Consider the following 18,784-nt stretch of genomic DNA (forward strand, 5'->3'; position numbering starts at 1 on the left):
ACAAGGTAATCAATAAAAGAGACAACCATAGTCCCGGCTTGCAACAGGTTGCAAAGGACTGACACTGGACTGTAGTGGTATCTCGCAAAACTGATGCTGTAAAATTTATAGATGACTTACCAATTCTAAATTGCAAATATACCAAGGTAGAGTACGTATTACTGAATGCATGTACTAGCAACACATGCTCACATGGCAGCTTCAAATGAGCGCATAACATTTATACTTAAAACAAAATGATAAGCCTACAAAAGATAGAAAACTTGTCTCAATTAGAAGAACTAGAGATACTTAGAAAAATATACATGGGGTATACTTCCCGAGATAAGAAACTGCTCCAAGTTACTATGTAGTTGAATACTAAAACTCATGATTTCAGTTTGTGAGGTCTCCCACATACAAAAAACTATACTCTGCACAAGCAGAAGTAGTAACTGAGATATTTGAGTTTTAGCACCAATCCCTACATCATGGGGAGGTGACTTTGTCAGGCTACAACATGTGGCCAGACACTGCTTAGCTTCCATTTTTAAAAAGGTTAGTTTGGGAGGGCTGGATTTGCAAGGTAATGTGAGAATTTTCTAAAGTAATATGAACAGGTAACAAGAAGAAATGAGTACAGCGTCTGTGCTGAGTCAATACAAAAAAATACTGGTGCAGTTCTTGTCAATAAAGGGGGGAAATATATAATCCTTGTTTAAAGTGCTTAATTTGCATTCCATACAATCTTACATTTTTATTAACACAAAGTGCTTAATTTGCATTCCATACAATCTTACGTTTTTATGAACACATAATAAATATCTAAAGTCATGAATCTGTATAAGAAAAGTTCATTTTTCACTGATTTAATTTTGTAAAGTTTACATTCCCTGGAAAGCATTTCATACAAAAGCAAAACATGCAACAAAGCAGAATATAAAACATAAAATGACAGCTCATCAACTGTGTAGCAGTTCCATCTTACCAAAAGACCTCTCTTTCCCTGAACTTGCAGACAGCTGAATTCTGGAATAATGTTTTTCAAGAAACACCAGTGGCAGTAACAACTAGGTCTGCAGTTGCTCAAATGTATTTATCGGCAAAGAAAAGACCAAATGCATGCATGTAGAACTAGGAATTGATTATGCTTGTATATTTTGCCAATTTAATGACTGATTGATTTCTAATTCCAATTACAAAAAATAATGTGACCTGGAAAAAAGTCCTGGACCCTGTTTAAAAAAATTCATAATATTCCTACACAAAACTCTGCTCATGGTACAAATGCAGTCAATATAATAGTGTACCGCCATAAAACAACTAAGCTGTTAGTTCAAAGATGCCAACAATTAAAACACTTAGTTAAAATAATTTAACAGCTGTCTATGCACTACACTGGCTTATTTATCACTGCAGAAGACAACCTTATGTAAATGGTCTCTTAAACTTTATGTCATGTCCATTTGTACATATTTTACTATGGACTGATAAAACTTCACTCCAGGCTTCATTAAAGTGCATTGACTCTAAGTATGATCAAACTCATCAAAATCTTGATAATATAAAATCAACCTATTTAGGAAGTTTGATCTAAGATGAATGACAAATACATATAGGTAACAATCGTATCCCTTAAGATGCAAGATATCATTAATATGACTCACATACTGTAATTTATAACACCTTTCTAAGACACAGACACTGACAATATTAACTAATGTGGAGTGGACTAAAATCAAAATTGGGTCTCGAGTGGTGATGAACTAAGCTAGTCATATACAAGATTACCTCATAAATATGCTTAAATCTTGATTGTAATCAAACTCCTCCAACATCCTCATAGCACCAGCCTATTTAACAAACTTTGATGAAAGCCTATCAACCAAAATACAATCTCTACAAGTGGCAAAAACGCCTCCAATCACGTTCAAGATTACTTCAAACACACACATAGTTTTCAATTACAACAAAATTCATTGGATATCCTGTTAATTGACCAAATCTTATAAAGATTTTACCAGAAATTTTGTTAGCCAAATCCGATGCAAGAATAGCTCAATTACTATGTGCAGACCATGCACATTGTTGAAAATCTTGACATAACAAGTATATATATTCCAAGACTGATAAAACTTGGACCTTATATATGGCTTCTGAAGTGAGAACAAGCTCAGACAATCAAATATACCAAGTTTCATCAAGATGGGATCAGAGATTATTTTCAGGGTGGTGGTAAGCTCAACCAATTAGCTGCAAGATCACATCCTTTATACACATGACTTTCATTATTAATCTCTTCCAAGATGATATAAGCCAATGTTCCAAAGTTTACCGAACTGGATCTGATATGTGGCTTCCAGAGTGGTGGCAACCTTGGCCAACTGAATGTAATTTCATTAATACACTCAAATAATAATGTAAATTCATATTCCAAGTTCGAGCAAATTCATATCAGAAACATAGCATCCTGAGTTTGAACAAACACTGACATATCCATGTTGAACAATGGAGACCAGACCATACTATAAACTCATCACACCTTATAAAGCTTTCCTCTGTACCTGTTTTTGAAACCTGTTAAAAACTGTTGGTTCAAAACAAAACAACTCTGACAATCTGAACCAAATAGCTTTGTAAAATATGGCCTTAAAGGAGACCAGAAACCAATGGAAATATAGAATAATAATAAAAGTACTATAGCAGAAAACCTTATTCTGAAGTATCATCTGCGACCATAATGCCAATATTTAAATATTGGCCTATCTTCTAGGAGCTGAATTTCCGTGACCTCGTATGCAAAATTTATGCGCCTATTCGGTTACTTTCGGGATGTGACGTCATAGTAGCGACTCCAGCAGCCCAAGTGGGAGTTGCCAGAGTAAAAAACAATACCATTTTGCATTGCTTACGGGTGTAATAGAACATTAAGAAAAGCCTGTTGACATAAAAAAATCTTTTCCGAAAGATAAAGGCATAATTAAAGAATGGGTACATTATTACAAACGAGTCGATTTCAAAGCAACACCATACAGCACTATGTGCTCGTTACATTTCTCAAAGGAATGTTACGAGAGGGATCATGAAAAAATAGCAGCTCAAAGATACGCAAATGCTAGGCCTAGACTAAAAGTTGGCGCTGTTCCAGACATACCTTTGGACATTTTAAATCCTGGGAAAAGTGTTAAATGTGTGAGTTAAGAAAACAGGCAGAAGGACGAGTAAGTGACCACAAAATGCAACAATCAGTCCACATCTTTTATCTAAAAACAGCAGTGCTAAAAACAAATCTGATAGCCCGGCACGCTGGGCCCCTTTTGGTTTTAGTTCCGGCCCATCCTGTATTCAAAGTGAGGTGCCCGTCAGGCTTGTCGAAACAAAAATTGTTTGCCCGAGGAAACTTTGATTGCGCAGGTGAAATGAGTAAATGTATTTTCAAGATGTTGACATACATGCCTTAACACGGCACCATCTAAATCAAATCACCACTGTCCTAGGTGAAATTTAGATTTGATTTCAATCAAATGGAAACTGTGCTAAAAATAAGGTTCTAAACCTGTCGTGTTTTGAGAAAACACAATTTTCAGTAATCTTATAAAAATTAAATTTAAAAAAAAATGCATTGTATACATGTAGTATGCATACACTGTAATCTGTAATAATCGGAACTGATATAAAACTATTCCTTGGGCAGTTTAAAAAGCAGCGATTAAAAAAAAGAGGTCAAAGTTTCACATTAACTGTCTGACAATAGAACGGGGGGACTATTGACCCCTCCCCTTGCCCCAATGTGCGACCGCCCATTTGACATGCCTTTTCTCCTCGTGATACGCCTTATTATTCCCCCATGACAAGCTCCTTTTGCATATTCTGGTCAGTTCTGGCTAAATTGCAAAATAGCTAAAGTTTTGATTTAAGTATGAAAACGATAAAGCCGGTGTGACTAATGAACATAATCCTTATCCTTGCATTGATCTTGTGAAAAGGACTGCCCTTCGGACATACTTCAAAGAAACCATGTTCTACAGTGTGTGTATGCGTAAGCACCATCAATTGATTACCAAATAAATGATGCCTATTTTGTTGTTACTTACGATGCTATGGACTTAATTTTAACAGTTCAAATCTGCAGTCACAAGTTACCGTACTTGTGGCAACTGTTTTTCTCACGTTTTATGCCACACCTTATTTCCTTAGGTTAAAGTCTTAATGCATCTAACACTGTTTGCTGAATACAATATTTATTCAGAATTAGTTCTTTAGGGCCACATATACTGCGTGGTATATTTTGTTTTATTCCTTGCAATTTAATCATGATAATTAAACTTTTCATATACGGTAGAGGAATGTCAGGTGTAAACTGGCCAAGTTTCTTTGCCGGAAATGGAGAATCGATTTTGTTTGCAGAGAAAATTTCAAAGTGATCATTCATTTAAGCTAATTGGTGACAATTTTATTCTTTTAATTTTTTTAAATACTATAGTACTGTTGTAGTTGTTTAAAAAATCTGAAATTTACTTGAATAATATTTAATCTTCACGTTCTATTTACTGAAGAAGAAAAAAAAGAAGAAAAAACTATTGTATGATATTATTTATTTCGTCCAGTGCCGGTTTAGACGTGTGTGCGTGTGGTTTGAATTTTTAACGTAGCTTTAACAATTTTTCAGTCATATTGCTACGATGTCTGCAGTGTGGTAGTTTAGACTGTGGATTGCATACGTTGTATTTAAAAATGGTTTGGGGTTGGGTTGTTTTCTTCTGACGAAAGAAAATTGACAGACATAATGTAATAATCAGGACTTCGCTGCACAAAATTGAGAGATATTATGAGATCGGGAGGTAGATGAGGAAATACCCCCAAAATCGGGAGGTTTTTCTCCTGGCTTGAGAGTTGACAGGTATGAACTGTCCGGGCTTGTGGAATTTCATTCAGGACTTTAGTTTATTTAAGTCACCAGCCCGGGGCCTGTGCCTAACAAATTTCTTTTAGCACTTGCCAGTACAGTACATAAACTATTATATCACATTGCAGATTCAACATTTGAATGTGCAACCCAAGTGTGGTCGCCTTGCCTCGCTCGCCAATATTTATGTTTGTATTCGAGGACTGGATAGTAAAGTGTCACGGTACCACGTGATCTGTCGTCTCATCAAAACTCGGAAAAACTGGGCAATTTACGGAATCATGGTATCTTCCACGCAATATAATCACTACCCGCTTACAATATTTAATTTATAAGCATTGCAGTCGAATTAAAATCTGAAGAGAAATGCATACGTAAAAGGAAAATTTTGATTTCTAGTCTCCTTTATGTCTATACTGACATTCCTGCATCCATTCTTTTAACTTACAAGTTCATAAACACTGTTTTTCTTACTTGACAATATCGGATGATGTATTTCAGTAGCTGAGACCCTCCATCATCTGGTTTATCCCACATCAGCTGGTATGAAGTTGAATCAGGACTGTCGCGGTGAGATGTGACCTGCACTGGTTGAGGGACACCTGCAATAAAGCAATACTAAAGTTTACTTGATAATATTTTCATTAAACAGCATAGTTACTTTGTGTCATACAAGTCTTACATAATACTGTAGCATAACCATCATCATTGCCCCAAGACAATGTCATTAAAGGCTGTAAATAACACACTATATTTTGTGATGTATATAATTTCATCGTTTTGATTAAATCTGATGATCTACAAATGTTATGACACAACAAGAAGTGATTTTATAAGGAAACCAATAGAACTCCTGTTCAGTTCTGCGCAATCAAGTGCTCAAAAAGATCACACCTATAAAAAATAATCAATTCACGGTAAACAAAATCAAATGTGTTTCATTAAAAATGAAATGCAAAGAATACATTCATAAACAAGAGGGATGAGTAGGCCTGATATCACTCACCTGGATAGTTTACACATGTCTGCTTGTCAAACACTTGGAGTACATAGTTGCCACAATGGCTATTAGTGCTGGTGAGAGTTATTTTATTCCCAAGATTGTATACAAACACGATCACTTTCTAGGCATAAAGAAAATTATTTATACAACCAGCACTAATCCCCATATCTTCCAATTTCTGGAAACAGGGCCTTATTTAAAATATAGATCATGTGCATTGCCTATTTAATTAAATTCTTTAAACATTCTGAATCTTCAACTCTATTTGATGGCATATTTAACCATATTTAACCATCATCTGCCCCCTGACATGACTGTTAAACCAGGATTCCTCATGATAAAGATGGCAAAATTCTGTTATTATGTGTACATATTTTATAAATTTACTAATGGCTTAGCACCATTTATTTATTTGTGACTTTGTGTGAAAGAATGTAGAACACTGGCTGTTAACTCATGATGAAAATATGTTAACCCTTTCGTTCCTGACTGTCCCTATCATTTTATGCCTGATTTCCCTGGGACTTTTTCCACGGCACTAAAATGGACAATATATTTGCTATGTTGTATTTAGGAAATGATATTTTACATAGCTTTTGTCCGAAATGGATAAAACTTTTATATCAGACTTGTGAAATAATACACTTGATATTTGGTTGCAATGGAGTGCAGGAATATTAATTTGTCTGTTTGCAATTGCAAAAAAAAAAATGTAGAAACATTTCAAATAACATTTTTTCCATATAATGCAACTCAAATGCTTTAACAAGCTTTTACAAAACAAATTTTTAAAATTAATAATATCAGCTTAAAAAGAAACAATTAATATGAAATTTTCCAGTGTTTTCCTTCACCCTCATTTGTCAATTAGAGACCTCCAAATTTTTAACTTGAGCCCACTTCTGGCACCAAGGTTTATTTTTCACTCAGTGTCTGACCTCCAGTTATAAAACCAGAGGGAATTTTGACTCTCAATCTTGCACCCCAAGCAATGGTGGCTCCTTTTTGTTCTTCTATGTATAGGTGTCACAGAACAGTTAATACATCATAACCATATGAGACAGACATCCAGTATACAATATACATCCACCTCTGTGAGTTGATTCTCTAATAGAACTGATTCAAACAATAAGATTAAATATATTATAGTATCATTTAAATATGTAAATACTGGTAATAATTAAAAATGGTTTCACAATGATGTTTATATGTTTCTTTGAGAATACTTACCCAATTATGACATTAGAAGAACTACTACTACCAAACAAATACAGCCCACCCAAATATCACTGTTAGCAAAAAAGAAAATACATGTTATCTGCTCAACTAGGTGGCAGTCAGGCAGAGTTATCTTTCCTTGGTACTGGGATTGGCAAATCCAGTGAATATTTCAGTTATTACTGCAGCATAAGGCATGCTCTCTCTGAGGCTATAACTGCATGGAGGCTTGAAGTGCATATGCCATATGATCGGGTAAGTATTCACGAAGAAACATTTTACAAGAAAAATTTAGTTTCTCCTTGAAGTATGTTACCCAATTAAAAACCTTAGAACAATAGGTAAGAGGTGGAGGGAGATACATCCGTTACCCAGGAGATGCCATCTCCGGTCCCCTAAGGTATGTGAGACTGCTTCTAAATAACCGACTGGAGAAGACTCCATCTGTCAGGGAGTGGCTTCAAATATCTGAATTACACCAACACTCCCTAGAATCCAACGGAAGTCATGAAACCATATCTTATGAAGCTGTCAAGTGACCTGGAAAGACTACCTGTTTTGCCACGGATATATGTCCCACCAGATCCAGCTGAGCACTTTGGGATGAAAGATCTCTTAGATAAAAGCTGGCAAATGTGAATTCAGACCTCATCACATGACCTGGATAATATCAGAAAACAGTTCCGGTCAGATGCTATGCTAGCATTAACTTCTCCAACCATGTGAGCCAAAATGTATAATAAATTCATCTGAGATGGGGTAATTCTCAATATGCAGAGCAAATAACCCACTTTATCCAGGTCAAGAGTCTGTGCTAATCTATCTTCCTGTTCTTTTCTGAGAGGTAAAAATAGACATGATATCCCTTGATGCAGTGGCTCTGTCCTTTTAAGATACCACTTCAAAGCTCATACTGGAATGCCTTGAGCTGAGGTGTCCAGAGCAGACAGTGATTTCATTAGACAAGTCTGGTTACCAATGGCCAGGAGCCTGTTCTTGGTAAAGAAAAATGGTACTATCATGAGTGATACTGATCCATCTTGTTTGGACTGCTGGTAATTCGGGTCCACTGATAGTGCACGTATTTCGCTGATTCTGCCCACCATCGATAATGCAATAAGGAATCAAGTCTTGCATGAAAAGTGAGACAATGGTGCCCAGACCTCTGTGCCCAAAGTATAAATTATCATGGGTACTAACCTGGTTTAACAAGATACCATCTGAACCACTTTCAAGGGCATCATTGTTTCACCTTTCATACAATCTGTGGTAAGGGCAGATCAGAGATGATGTTGCTTTTTCAGAGATGGAGGCAGTTGTGTCGAGAAATGCTGGTACAAGCAATCACTACCTCTGTCATTTACCCACTTTGGTTTGCAAGAACTGTGTTTTATGGCAGGTGGAATGTCAATAAGACATATCTTTAGAAGTTTGTGTCCTAGGTGAGACCATTTTTTCCTTCTGTTGATTTTCCGTAATGTTCCTGTCTCAATGCTGTAATGGGGGAAATTGGTCTCCTTAGTGGCTTATTTGCAGACTTTTTCAATCTTGCCATCAAAACAGAGATTAGAGGATAAAGGCTGTGATCATAGCATGGACTTATGGTGGTCTTTAAGGAAGGTGGAGTTAGCGAGCACTACATCTCATTCTGCCAGCCGTAAATGTATAGCTGCTGTTATGGCATTTGCTAAGATGTGTCAAGCAGCTCTGCTCAATACTCGGGCCATTCTAGAAAATGACTCCCATGCATGTCCTCTGGAATTTGAGGTAGGAGAAGTTAAGCCGTGTTTCACCAGTTGGAAGATAGCAATTGAAACTAAGTCCAGCAAAGAACCCACGGCTAAAATATTGAGCACCAACTGATGAGTGCCATTAAATGCCATCCGATCCATATGTATGGAGTACTTCTTTGTCATCCCCAAGGCTGCAATATCATGGTTGACTGTTAGGGTGTCCAACTGAAAGATGGGTATATTGATGGTAGGCGCTTTTGAAGAAAAAAAAACAGTCTGTTGATGCTTGGATGTTGTAATTGATGATATAGACAATTCAAAATGTCTGTAACTCTGCCAGACTGATGAAGTAATTTGTGCTGGATTCTTCCTTTTTCGTCATAATATCAACTGATGCTGGAGATCGGGTCCAGGTAGTTGAAGTGGGAGGAGGAAGGCAGAACTCTGGAGATATGATGTGGAAAACTCCTTCAATCGAAGCTTGGCAGGCTGAATCTTCCTGCAACATCATATAACCTAGAAGCAATGAAGAAACTATTGAGAGCAAGCATCAACATCTTTGTGTACATGAGATGAAGCAAATATATCTTGTTTGCCTGGTGAGCAGTGTCGAGGTCTACCATTCGTTAAACTCATTTTTCACCCTGAAACTGTGACTTCCCAGTGGTTGCTTATTAGAGAGTTCCTTCTAGTGGCAAGGGTTAAAAAATTGTGAAGTGACATCTGTTATAATATGAGCCACAAAACTTGGCATTGTAAATATGGAGTGTTTTGAAGTTTGATCTCCGTTAATGACTGTAGAGACCAAGTTTGGCATAATGGACAAGTTGCCTTCCGGGGACTGACGTATATGTTGTAGTCATGGCTCCTTATGATCCCTTGAATATTGCCTGGTCCGGTTATGACAGATATAGGCCATCTTTATGGAGAGGACATCATCCAATTCATGATGTTGAGATGGGTCACAGGATGTTTGAGCCACAAAACTGACCCATATGTATGCAGTGCAAGAAGATACTTTTGGCTGTTTGCTTAGCTCTTTTCCTCTCTGTTCAACAATAGATACAGAGTCAAAACCTGATGTGTCAATGCCTATATGTATTGCCAATAATGGTGAGTCCTGGGCGGTGACTTGGGTGTTGGACTGTCTCTGTGTAGATTTCCTGAGATTTGTAACTGAAGCACCATTGGAAGATGTATCTTCTTTACCAAAAATAATTCCTGCACTATGCACACATCAACCTGTCATGATGTCACTGTCACTAGCCGTGCATTTCTGTGCTTTGCCCATGGTCTAATTTGTAAAGCAAACAGAACAGAACAACATATAAACCTGTGTATTACTGTGCCTGTCTTTTTGTAACACAATGTCAGTGCAGAGCTATACCTTATGTTTTACCTGGAAATTAGCAATCAACAATAAAGTATTGAAGTATCAAGGTATACTATAATTTATAATATTACCACTGATATAGAAACTTACCTATATGTACCCAGCCACAGTTGAATTATACATATATTAAGATTTTTTTATAAGCATTATAAACTTGTATGCACATAAAATCATAGCCTGAACTTATTGTGAAGTTTCTAAAGCTACCCATGCAATTACCTGAAAATATGTGAAGATGTGAACTGTTAAAAAATTTTAAAGACTGAACTTTGTCAGCATAGGAAGGGTCAAAAGAAATATGGATGGAGTATACTTTCCTTAACTGAAAGACTATACCAACTGTTATGGTATATCTCCCAAAAGTTGATTATGGCTTTTGCAAGGTTTCTTAAGCTGAGAGCATGTTTTTTCCACATAAAGCAGAAGTGGTAACTGAGTTATACACAGGAGTTGCCACCAATCCCTATTCACAGTGAGTTAATTCTTCCCAACCACTAACTTTTAGCTAAAAATGTTATCTGGGAGGGCTGGATTTGCAAGGTAGTAGTTCATGTAAGGTATTAAGACTGGGTAACATGTTTAAAGAAGAAAGACCTTTATGCTCAGATGCTTTCTATCAGTTTCCTTATTCTGTTAAGCTTTTTTAAAATTTTGTAGCTGTTTTCAGTGATTCTTGAAATGGCATTTAACGTGTTTTTCTGTTTTTAGTGATGCAGGCCATATATGATGGCCAATTGGCATCATCTGAACAAATCTTAAAGAGCTTTATGCAGTCACTTCTACTGAACAGCAGTTGTAAATAGCAATTATGAATCAAAGATGGAAAACAGACCATGCAGTAATGACGTGAAGACAAGTACAATAAGCTTGCGTAGCCTTAAGGCCATGTGAGTAAAAATTCAGTCAATCACACACAGAAAGCAAATAAAATCAATCAGATACAGCAACATCTTATAGCCTTAGTTTCACATCTGTCTCCACAAATAATTATGCAGTCATGAAGAATAAAAACATTTCCATGCATTTGTTCTGTAAACAATGCTACAATTTTCGAGAAAATGGCTGAAAATTTTCCCAGTTAGTTTAAAATGCTATCTTTCAGATACTGAACAAGTACAGTAAAGAGCAAGGTGTCTCAATTCTTAACAATGCCAATTTAATCAGTCAAATTTGTTCCAAAAATTAAATCATTTTCTCACTCTTCATGTAGACCAGAAAGAGGATAGTAAAAAACATAAGCAAAACTGACATAGCCACATCTACTGAAACAAAACATTTACGAAGGAAACATGACAATATAACAATAATGTCAGCTCTCATTTACCGTTATGATTCTTCTGCTAAAGATAATTGTTTGAAAAAGTGCAGCTACATTAAAAAGTTATTGAGGATTGACATAAAATCCTAAACCCTAAGCTTGGCAAAGCAGGAAAAGTAACAGTTACAGTAATGCCGGCATTTGACCTAGTTTTGAATGTTTTGGAAATCAGAATGATGATGGTAGCCATTCAAAGATGAATTTGTATTGTTTCCACAATGGTTCTGTAAACTGTTTGGAAAATTCTTACATTCACCGTCTAATAATGGATGCTGGACCATCAAATTTTACAAGAATGAAATTGTTCGCTAACCAAGAACAGGACAAAAATAGTAAAAGTAAGACTGAAATTTCAGTGAAATGTCCTTATTTCAACAAAATAATGGTATATCACCAAATTAACTGATTAATTGATTCATGAAATTTCTGAAATATCAGTGAAACTTTGTGACTGAGATTTCACTGAGATTTCATTGAAAAAATATCACAGAAATTTCAGGAAAATAGTTGAAAGGAACTCTGAAATTTCACTATTCAAATTTCACCAGTAATTCAATGAAATTTCAGTGAAAGTTTTGGTCAAACTTTTAATGAAATCTTGCCAAGAGTTTCAGGAAATTTAAATCTCAAAACAAAATTCAGTGATATTTTCCTTAAATCTACTAAAAAAATTCAGTGAAATCTCACTAAGTATAATTTTTCACCAAAACTTTCAGTGAAATTTCCATTAAAATCACACATGCCAACTGTCCTAGACGTATAAGCATAATAATTGCTATTATAAGTGGCAAAAAAAGAGTAATTTGGGTGTAAACGTGTAATCTCTATATTACATGCCAGAATTACAGCACTTTTAAATAAGATACATTTTTACTACTAACCTGGTTCTGCAGCTGATCAAAGTCCTTGTCACAATGAGGAAAAATTTATATCGATTAGAACCAGAATACAATTACAAAATATATTGAAAATTTATTTATATTCATCACTCGTTAACTACATGTGTACAATTCCCTGAATGGAAATCTGCAATGAGATCATGTGCTCAGAATGCTGTATTACATTACTCTCATAAACTTCTTTTAATGTTTGTAAAGCAGTGTTGATTTGTTTGTTTTTTTGTTCTGACGTGATTTTTGAAAAGATGCATTTGCTTAACATTTTCCATCATATAATATCCACAACTCACACCGTAAAGCATTTCACTTAACATCTGATGCTATGTTCTTTAAAAGAAGAGATTGGTTCACAACTTCCCTTGTTTCCCCTTGTTTATCAATAAATTGAATCTGTGAGGCAAAAGTCACATTTGAAGAAACCTGTCTGTTTTCTTGGAAATGGGTTATATACAAGTTGCTATAAATAGCAAACAAGCAATTAACCTTTACGCTATTCTCACGCAGCAGTCACCATTTTAACAATATTTTCAAATTTATATCAGTGGAATTAAGAGATGATAATAAAGATGACAAAAACAATTTTTACTGCCCCATTTTCATTTTATCTTTTAATGTACCATAAATGCGTAATCCACATATGGTTTAGTGTAATGTTTAATTTGGTGAAAAAAAAGCATAATGATCATGCCAAAAGCATAAAGGTTGGCATGCATGTAAAATACTAGTGAAATCAGACTGAAATTTCAGTCACATTTTCACTAGGGAATGCAAATTTTAACAAATTCAAGAGAATTAATGCAAGTTTATAACCAAACAAGTAGCATGTGGGGCCTTGTGGCTCTGAAGGGTGTTTAGCCAAATATTCTATGTTCAATTGATCTAAAAAGGACATCCTTAATAGAACTAACATTAAAATGGCTGAAATTTGTTTCCTGGAATTCAAAATATGACCATTTCTTTATTTTAATTGCTGATTGTTGAACCATCTGTAATGTTCTTCTACAAGATTAGCTGATGTAGTGGACATACTTATTGATACACAAGACAAATTTTAATTTTGCACTGTCAAGACATCATACAAAGTTTTCAAGGGATAATTAAAGTTTTGGAGGATTAAGAACAACAAGACATTCATCATGGCCATTTTGGCAGATATAATGGACATCAGATCAGAATAATTTCCATATAGAACCAACCAGACGCCAATAAGAAGTCTTCTGTTGAAAACTCCATGTCAATGTGACTCTTCATTCAAGAGAAGTAGTATATCTATTTGCAAAACAACAGCTGTGGTGGCAATATCAGAATTCAGATTCAAACTATTTTCACTTAGAATAAACTAGACATCATAAGAAATCTTACAATAATACCCAATGTTGATATGACCATCCATTTTGGAGCAGTGATAACAAGATTTGCAAGATGGCCACTGTGAAAACCATGGTAATGAATGTAATAGGAATGCCATTATTATTTAGGACCATCTAGCAAATGGCATGAATGTATGCATTAAATGTCAATGCGATTCTCCTTGTAGTTTAGGATAAGTGATAACAAACTTGCTCTAACTGATGGACAGATCACACACAGTAGACCAATTACAAAAGCACTTCTGGTCAATGGCTTGTAGAACTTACAAGTCTTCTGGTGAAAACCCCATATAGATATGACTTAGATTTCGAGGTAACAAAAATATCTGCAACATGTTTTTTAATAAATGCCACATGCTGATATGACTATCCATTATGATGTCCAAATAAGATTTTCAAGATGTCCATTAGATATCTTATCATCACTATTTTCAGTCAGGTATAACTAGACCTTGGGAAGAATTTGTGTGCAATGTTTCATGGCAATATTCTAAGTACGTTAAAAATCTGGCCCACTATAGCAAATTAGTTTGACACCCCTGCTCTAGGTAGTTTAGAAGTAGTGACAATAAACCCGAAACTTTGCATCAGATTGTCAGGGCTGAAATAAGAAGCCAAATGATGTATGATGAGCCCATGATCAAAGCGTTGCTCTAAAATATGTATCCTTACGACAAAAGCAATAATTGATACTAGTGAATTTTTTGTGTTCAATGTTGCAGAAATAGCTAAATAAATTAGTGTGCTAGTATTAGAGTGATGAGCTTTTTAATGCCTATCTTTTATGATAATCATTTTTCTTCACACTTCCAGGTGGTTATTCATTTGTCAAACATTTATTAATCTGGAAAGTATCACTCATTTATTTCAGAGGCTATTTGACACAGTCAAGTATTTCAGGGGTGGATAGTGCTAAAATAAATAAAATATAAGTTTTTCAAAGATAATACAGAAAACTGTGAACTGAATGTCTGACAAGTTGACACCATTGGTAACAATGACAAGATTTGTTACACACACACCCAAACAACTCTTCCTTGCCACCATAAAGGATACGTAGACCTCATATCTATGAACATAAACTAGTATCAATCATTGTGCAGAATGTATTGAATAAAAATGCAATACAAAAAAAATATTGACTTACCTTCTTTAGTCTTGAAATTGAAACATGTTGAACAAGACTGTCCCTGTGTGTTTATTGCCTTTATTTCTACCTGGTAACATCTTCCAGGTGTAAGTGGTGACAACGTATAGCTTACAGCTGATGCTGGAATGTCATCCACAGAAAGAAATGGACCTAATGGCCAGGGCTGCTCATGCTCCATTATAATTGATTTGATCTGCAAATAGGAAAGATATATATTCTGAGATAGGAACAAATCACCTGCAGCAAAAGTTTGACTAAATAAGTTTGCAGAGCAACAAACCACTGTACAATAAATCTGCCATTAAAGATTATTCAAGAGAACACTATAGTAAAAGTCATACAGGTGGCGTAAGCATTCAACACCAACTGTTCAGTAATGGGTGTTAATTTTTAGAATTTGATTCTATATAACTTTAAGTGGCAAGTATTCACTTTTGAGGGGAATTCTTATACATCCATATTCCTTTGGGAGGTCATTATTTAGATGCCCCAATAAGTGCATATGGCAAAATCAATGTAAAAGTATGTAAACATTTTTGTACAAAATGAACCTAATGGAGTGATCTAGTACAATCAGGACTGAATGTCATGCACTGTGATGTAACAATGAAAGCTACACATATTGATAAACAAATTTGTCCTACCCTATACTGTGATGATTCCACATGATATGGTCTTTACTTTAGATAAATTTAGTACATGGCCACCATTGCAAAAGTTCAAAGCGATCGATAATTTTCATCTGGAAGTTTCTTGATGACAGTTAAGGTGCAGTGCATTCAATAATCAGGATTGAACAGCCTTTGGTTAATGAAAATTAGTGTCATCTTCTGAAAAGAACAATTTATATTTAATTTAACAATAGTAAATGTGCATACATGACCCATATGACTTTTACTGTAGTATTTGTTTCAAGGGCAGACTTTCTTCATTGAAAATAAAAAATATAAATGAAACAAGAGCCAATAGTGATGGATAAATCACAAAGTGCTCCTCTATGTGTAGCCTGTGTTGCAACGAAAAGTTAGAAGAATGAGCATCAGGGGATATAACTTTTATTGTCATGGGATGCTGAATACAAGTCTAAATCAAGTCCTCATCAACATAAGGATGTATGGAAAATTTGGCTGAAATCCAATCTTCCTTTGCAATGTGATGCTTCAGAAACCAAAGAAGGTAGTACGTTGCCATATCTCTTCTAAATGATGCTATGGACTGTTGGAACTCAAACTCATTTAACATATGCAAGGTCTCAGCAGCATTAAGCTACATGCCAAATTTTGGTCGGTATTGAACATTCCTGGTTTAAGAAAATTGCAGAAACGAAAGGTGGAAAACAATCAGGGAACATAACTCTTGTAAATGATGGTCATGGAATGCTGGAAAGTTCAATCATTCAAGGTTTCATTGATATACCAAAGTTGTAAAAACTGTTAACCCATCATGAAGTTATGCTGTAAAACAAAAGAAACAATCATAATAAGTAATCAAACAGCTTAACTCCTGTAAATGGTATTGCAATATCTTGTACATAAAATCCAACTACTCAACAACGTTTTTCAACTACAATTAAAAGGTATGCTGCAGAAATCCTGTTCACAGGGTAGACAGATAGAAAGGGGGTGGGTAGGACAGAGGGTAACATGTAAACTCTAATGTGAAGCAATGGTGACTAAAGTCATTCAAGTTTCATTATCACATTATCATTAAGCTGCATAACAAATATGATTTAACTCCAGAAGACTTTGGATCAGTATTGCTAAAGAAACTAAGTCATGAGGACAGACAAAGAGAAGGAAAGGAAGCAGAACTCTGAGAATGATCATGTAGAACAGTGTAAACTTAAATTATTCAAGGTCTCATTATTATAAATCTGTATAAACAATCTGATTTACTCCAAAATAAATTGGCCAAGTAATACAGCAGAAATCAAGATCAGAAGTAAAAAGAAGCAGAAGACATGACTCATGTAGAGAATGCCATGAACTGCTTAAGTCAAACTCATTCAAGGTCGCATCATTTCAACGAATATATTAAATTTCCTTGCAATCCAATAAACCTTAATAAAGCAATTGGATAACTAACATCAGGAGGGCAGGAAATGAGGGGGATAACTCCTGGAAATGACATTTTGCTCAAAACCAAACTTCATCATGTCCTTATTAATGTAAAGCAAATCTGGTTAAAATTCAACAATTCGCAATAAAGTTCTTTTGCAGAAGTGATATTGATGATGGATTGATATACAAGTGGACTGACATGATTTCTATTGGACAAGGCCAATTTTGTTGAATTTAACAGTAATTAATAAAAAGGGTGTTAATTCATAGATGTCCTTGATAAGGCGGGTTTCTCTTTGCTATATACTCATTTTCATCTGATTATTGTTTTAAATGTTACAAGTAAAACATTTGTGAGATGACAAGATCATATCAAACTAATATGAAATGGGCAAATTCAAAAAGAAACAAGAGCAACTTCTGTCCTGAGTTGACTGACTGAAATACTGCATATACTAAAAAATGTGGAGGAATAAACAAGGAAACAAAAAAACTGAAAGATCACCTCAGCAACATATGATATCTTGATATATCAGTGCCTAATCTTTGTTTGCTATTAAAAGAAACTTCCAAGATAACAAGCTTAACACCTTTCTTATGTCCCATATCGGAACAACTTGAGAAATGCTTGTATTCACTGCTCAATAAACATGCCCCAGCAACTATATGCAGAGAATCCATTTAGAAGTGTTCTCCATGGTATCATGGTGTCAGGGACCAGCTTCACACTGTTGAAAGAGAACACAATAAGGTTGAGATGCTTTGACTTTAATTTGGTCTTAATATTCAGATATGAATTTACCAAACCACTATGAAGAAGGTCACCTATGAATTTTACGCAACGAAATCAACTTACTTCAGTACCAGAATCACTGCAAGCTACAGCTGAGAAAAGCTCTTCCATAATACTAACAATCTAATTTCAAAGAATAAATGTTCACCACTTCCATCAACCTCCACTCTGGTTGACCTTCCAAACTGGTTTGTAAATTTATTCTATGACAAACCATTAGCAATCAATTTGACAACAGTTTCCAGCGACTCATTGTCACAGTTGTGACACAGAATTTTAAAGGCAGCCTTTAACAGCGTTTGAGCATGTCCATATGGATTTCTTAAGTATAATCCTAATGAAGAGTGCCACAAAGTCACCTGAACTTGATCCAATAAAAAAATTACTGCTGATCAAGTGCTTCGATTCAATTCTGCCTTCACTAACTGAATGATGTTATTAATACTTCTTCCTCATCAGGGGTATTCCCAACATTTATTAGGACTGCCAATATAAAGCCACTGTTAAAAAAATCAACACTTTAACCTAGCCATTTAAAAAACCTACCAACATGTTTCTGTAATCCTTTTCAGGTAAAAAATCTTAGAAAATGTTGTTCTGTGACAACTTGTATATGATATGAGTTTAAATAGCCTTCATAACAATATATACTCTGAAAACTGCTCTTGCCACTGTAATGCAACTGTCATCCTAAAAGTAGTTAATGACCTTCTCTCTGCTTTGGATAGTGTAAAGATTAAAGGCTTCACCATCTTTGACTTATTGGTAATATTTGATACAAATGATCATGATTTTTCACTACATCTCTAGCATGTATTTGGCATCATAATACAGCCTCACTGTGGTTCAAGTCATACTGAGTCAAAAGGACACAAACTGTATCCATAAATGGAAAACTCTCAGGCCTGGTAAATCTTTTTTGTAAGCCAAGTGACCTGATACAAATCTGATCAGAAACTGAG

The 18,784-nt window shown here is 35.2% G+C and overlaps 1 protein-coding gene across 1 annotated transcript in view; it reads right to left on the reverse strand.

Annotated features, from left to right (window-relative positions):
• The window catches only part of LOC149793185 (uncharacterized), a 94,091-nt gene that overhangs the window by 30,791 nt on the left and 44,516 nt on the right, over positions 1 to 18,784 (reverse strand). Inside the window, exons 6-7 of the mRNA XM_089968959.1 lie at positions 14,967 to 15,162; positions 5,360 to 5,487 (exon numbers count right to left, since the gene is read on the reverse strand). Of these exons, the coding sequence (XP_089825085.1) occupies positions 5,360 to 5,487; positions 14,967 to 15,162 (324 nt within the window). The remainder of the gene's footprint in view (positions 1 to 5,359; positions 5,488 to 14,966; positions 15,163 to 18,784) is intronic.

Source organism: Sinohyriopsis cumingii, chromosome 8, assembly GCF_028554795.1.
Source record: "Sinohyriopsis cumingii isolate HCF-2022 chromosome 8, ASM2855479v2, whole genome shotgun sequence".
Taxonomy (NCBI): Eukaryota; Metazoa; Mollusca; class Bivalvia; order Unionida; family Unionidae; genus Sinohyriopsis; species Sinohyriopsis cumingii.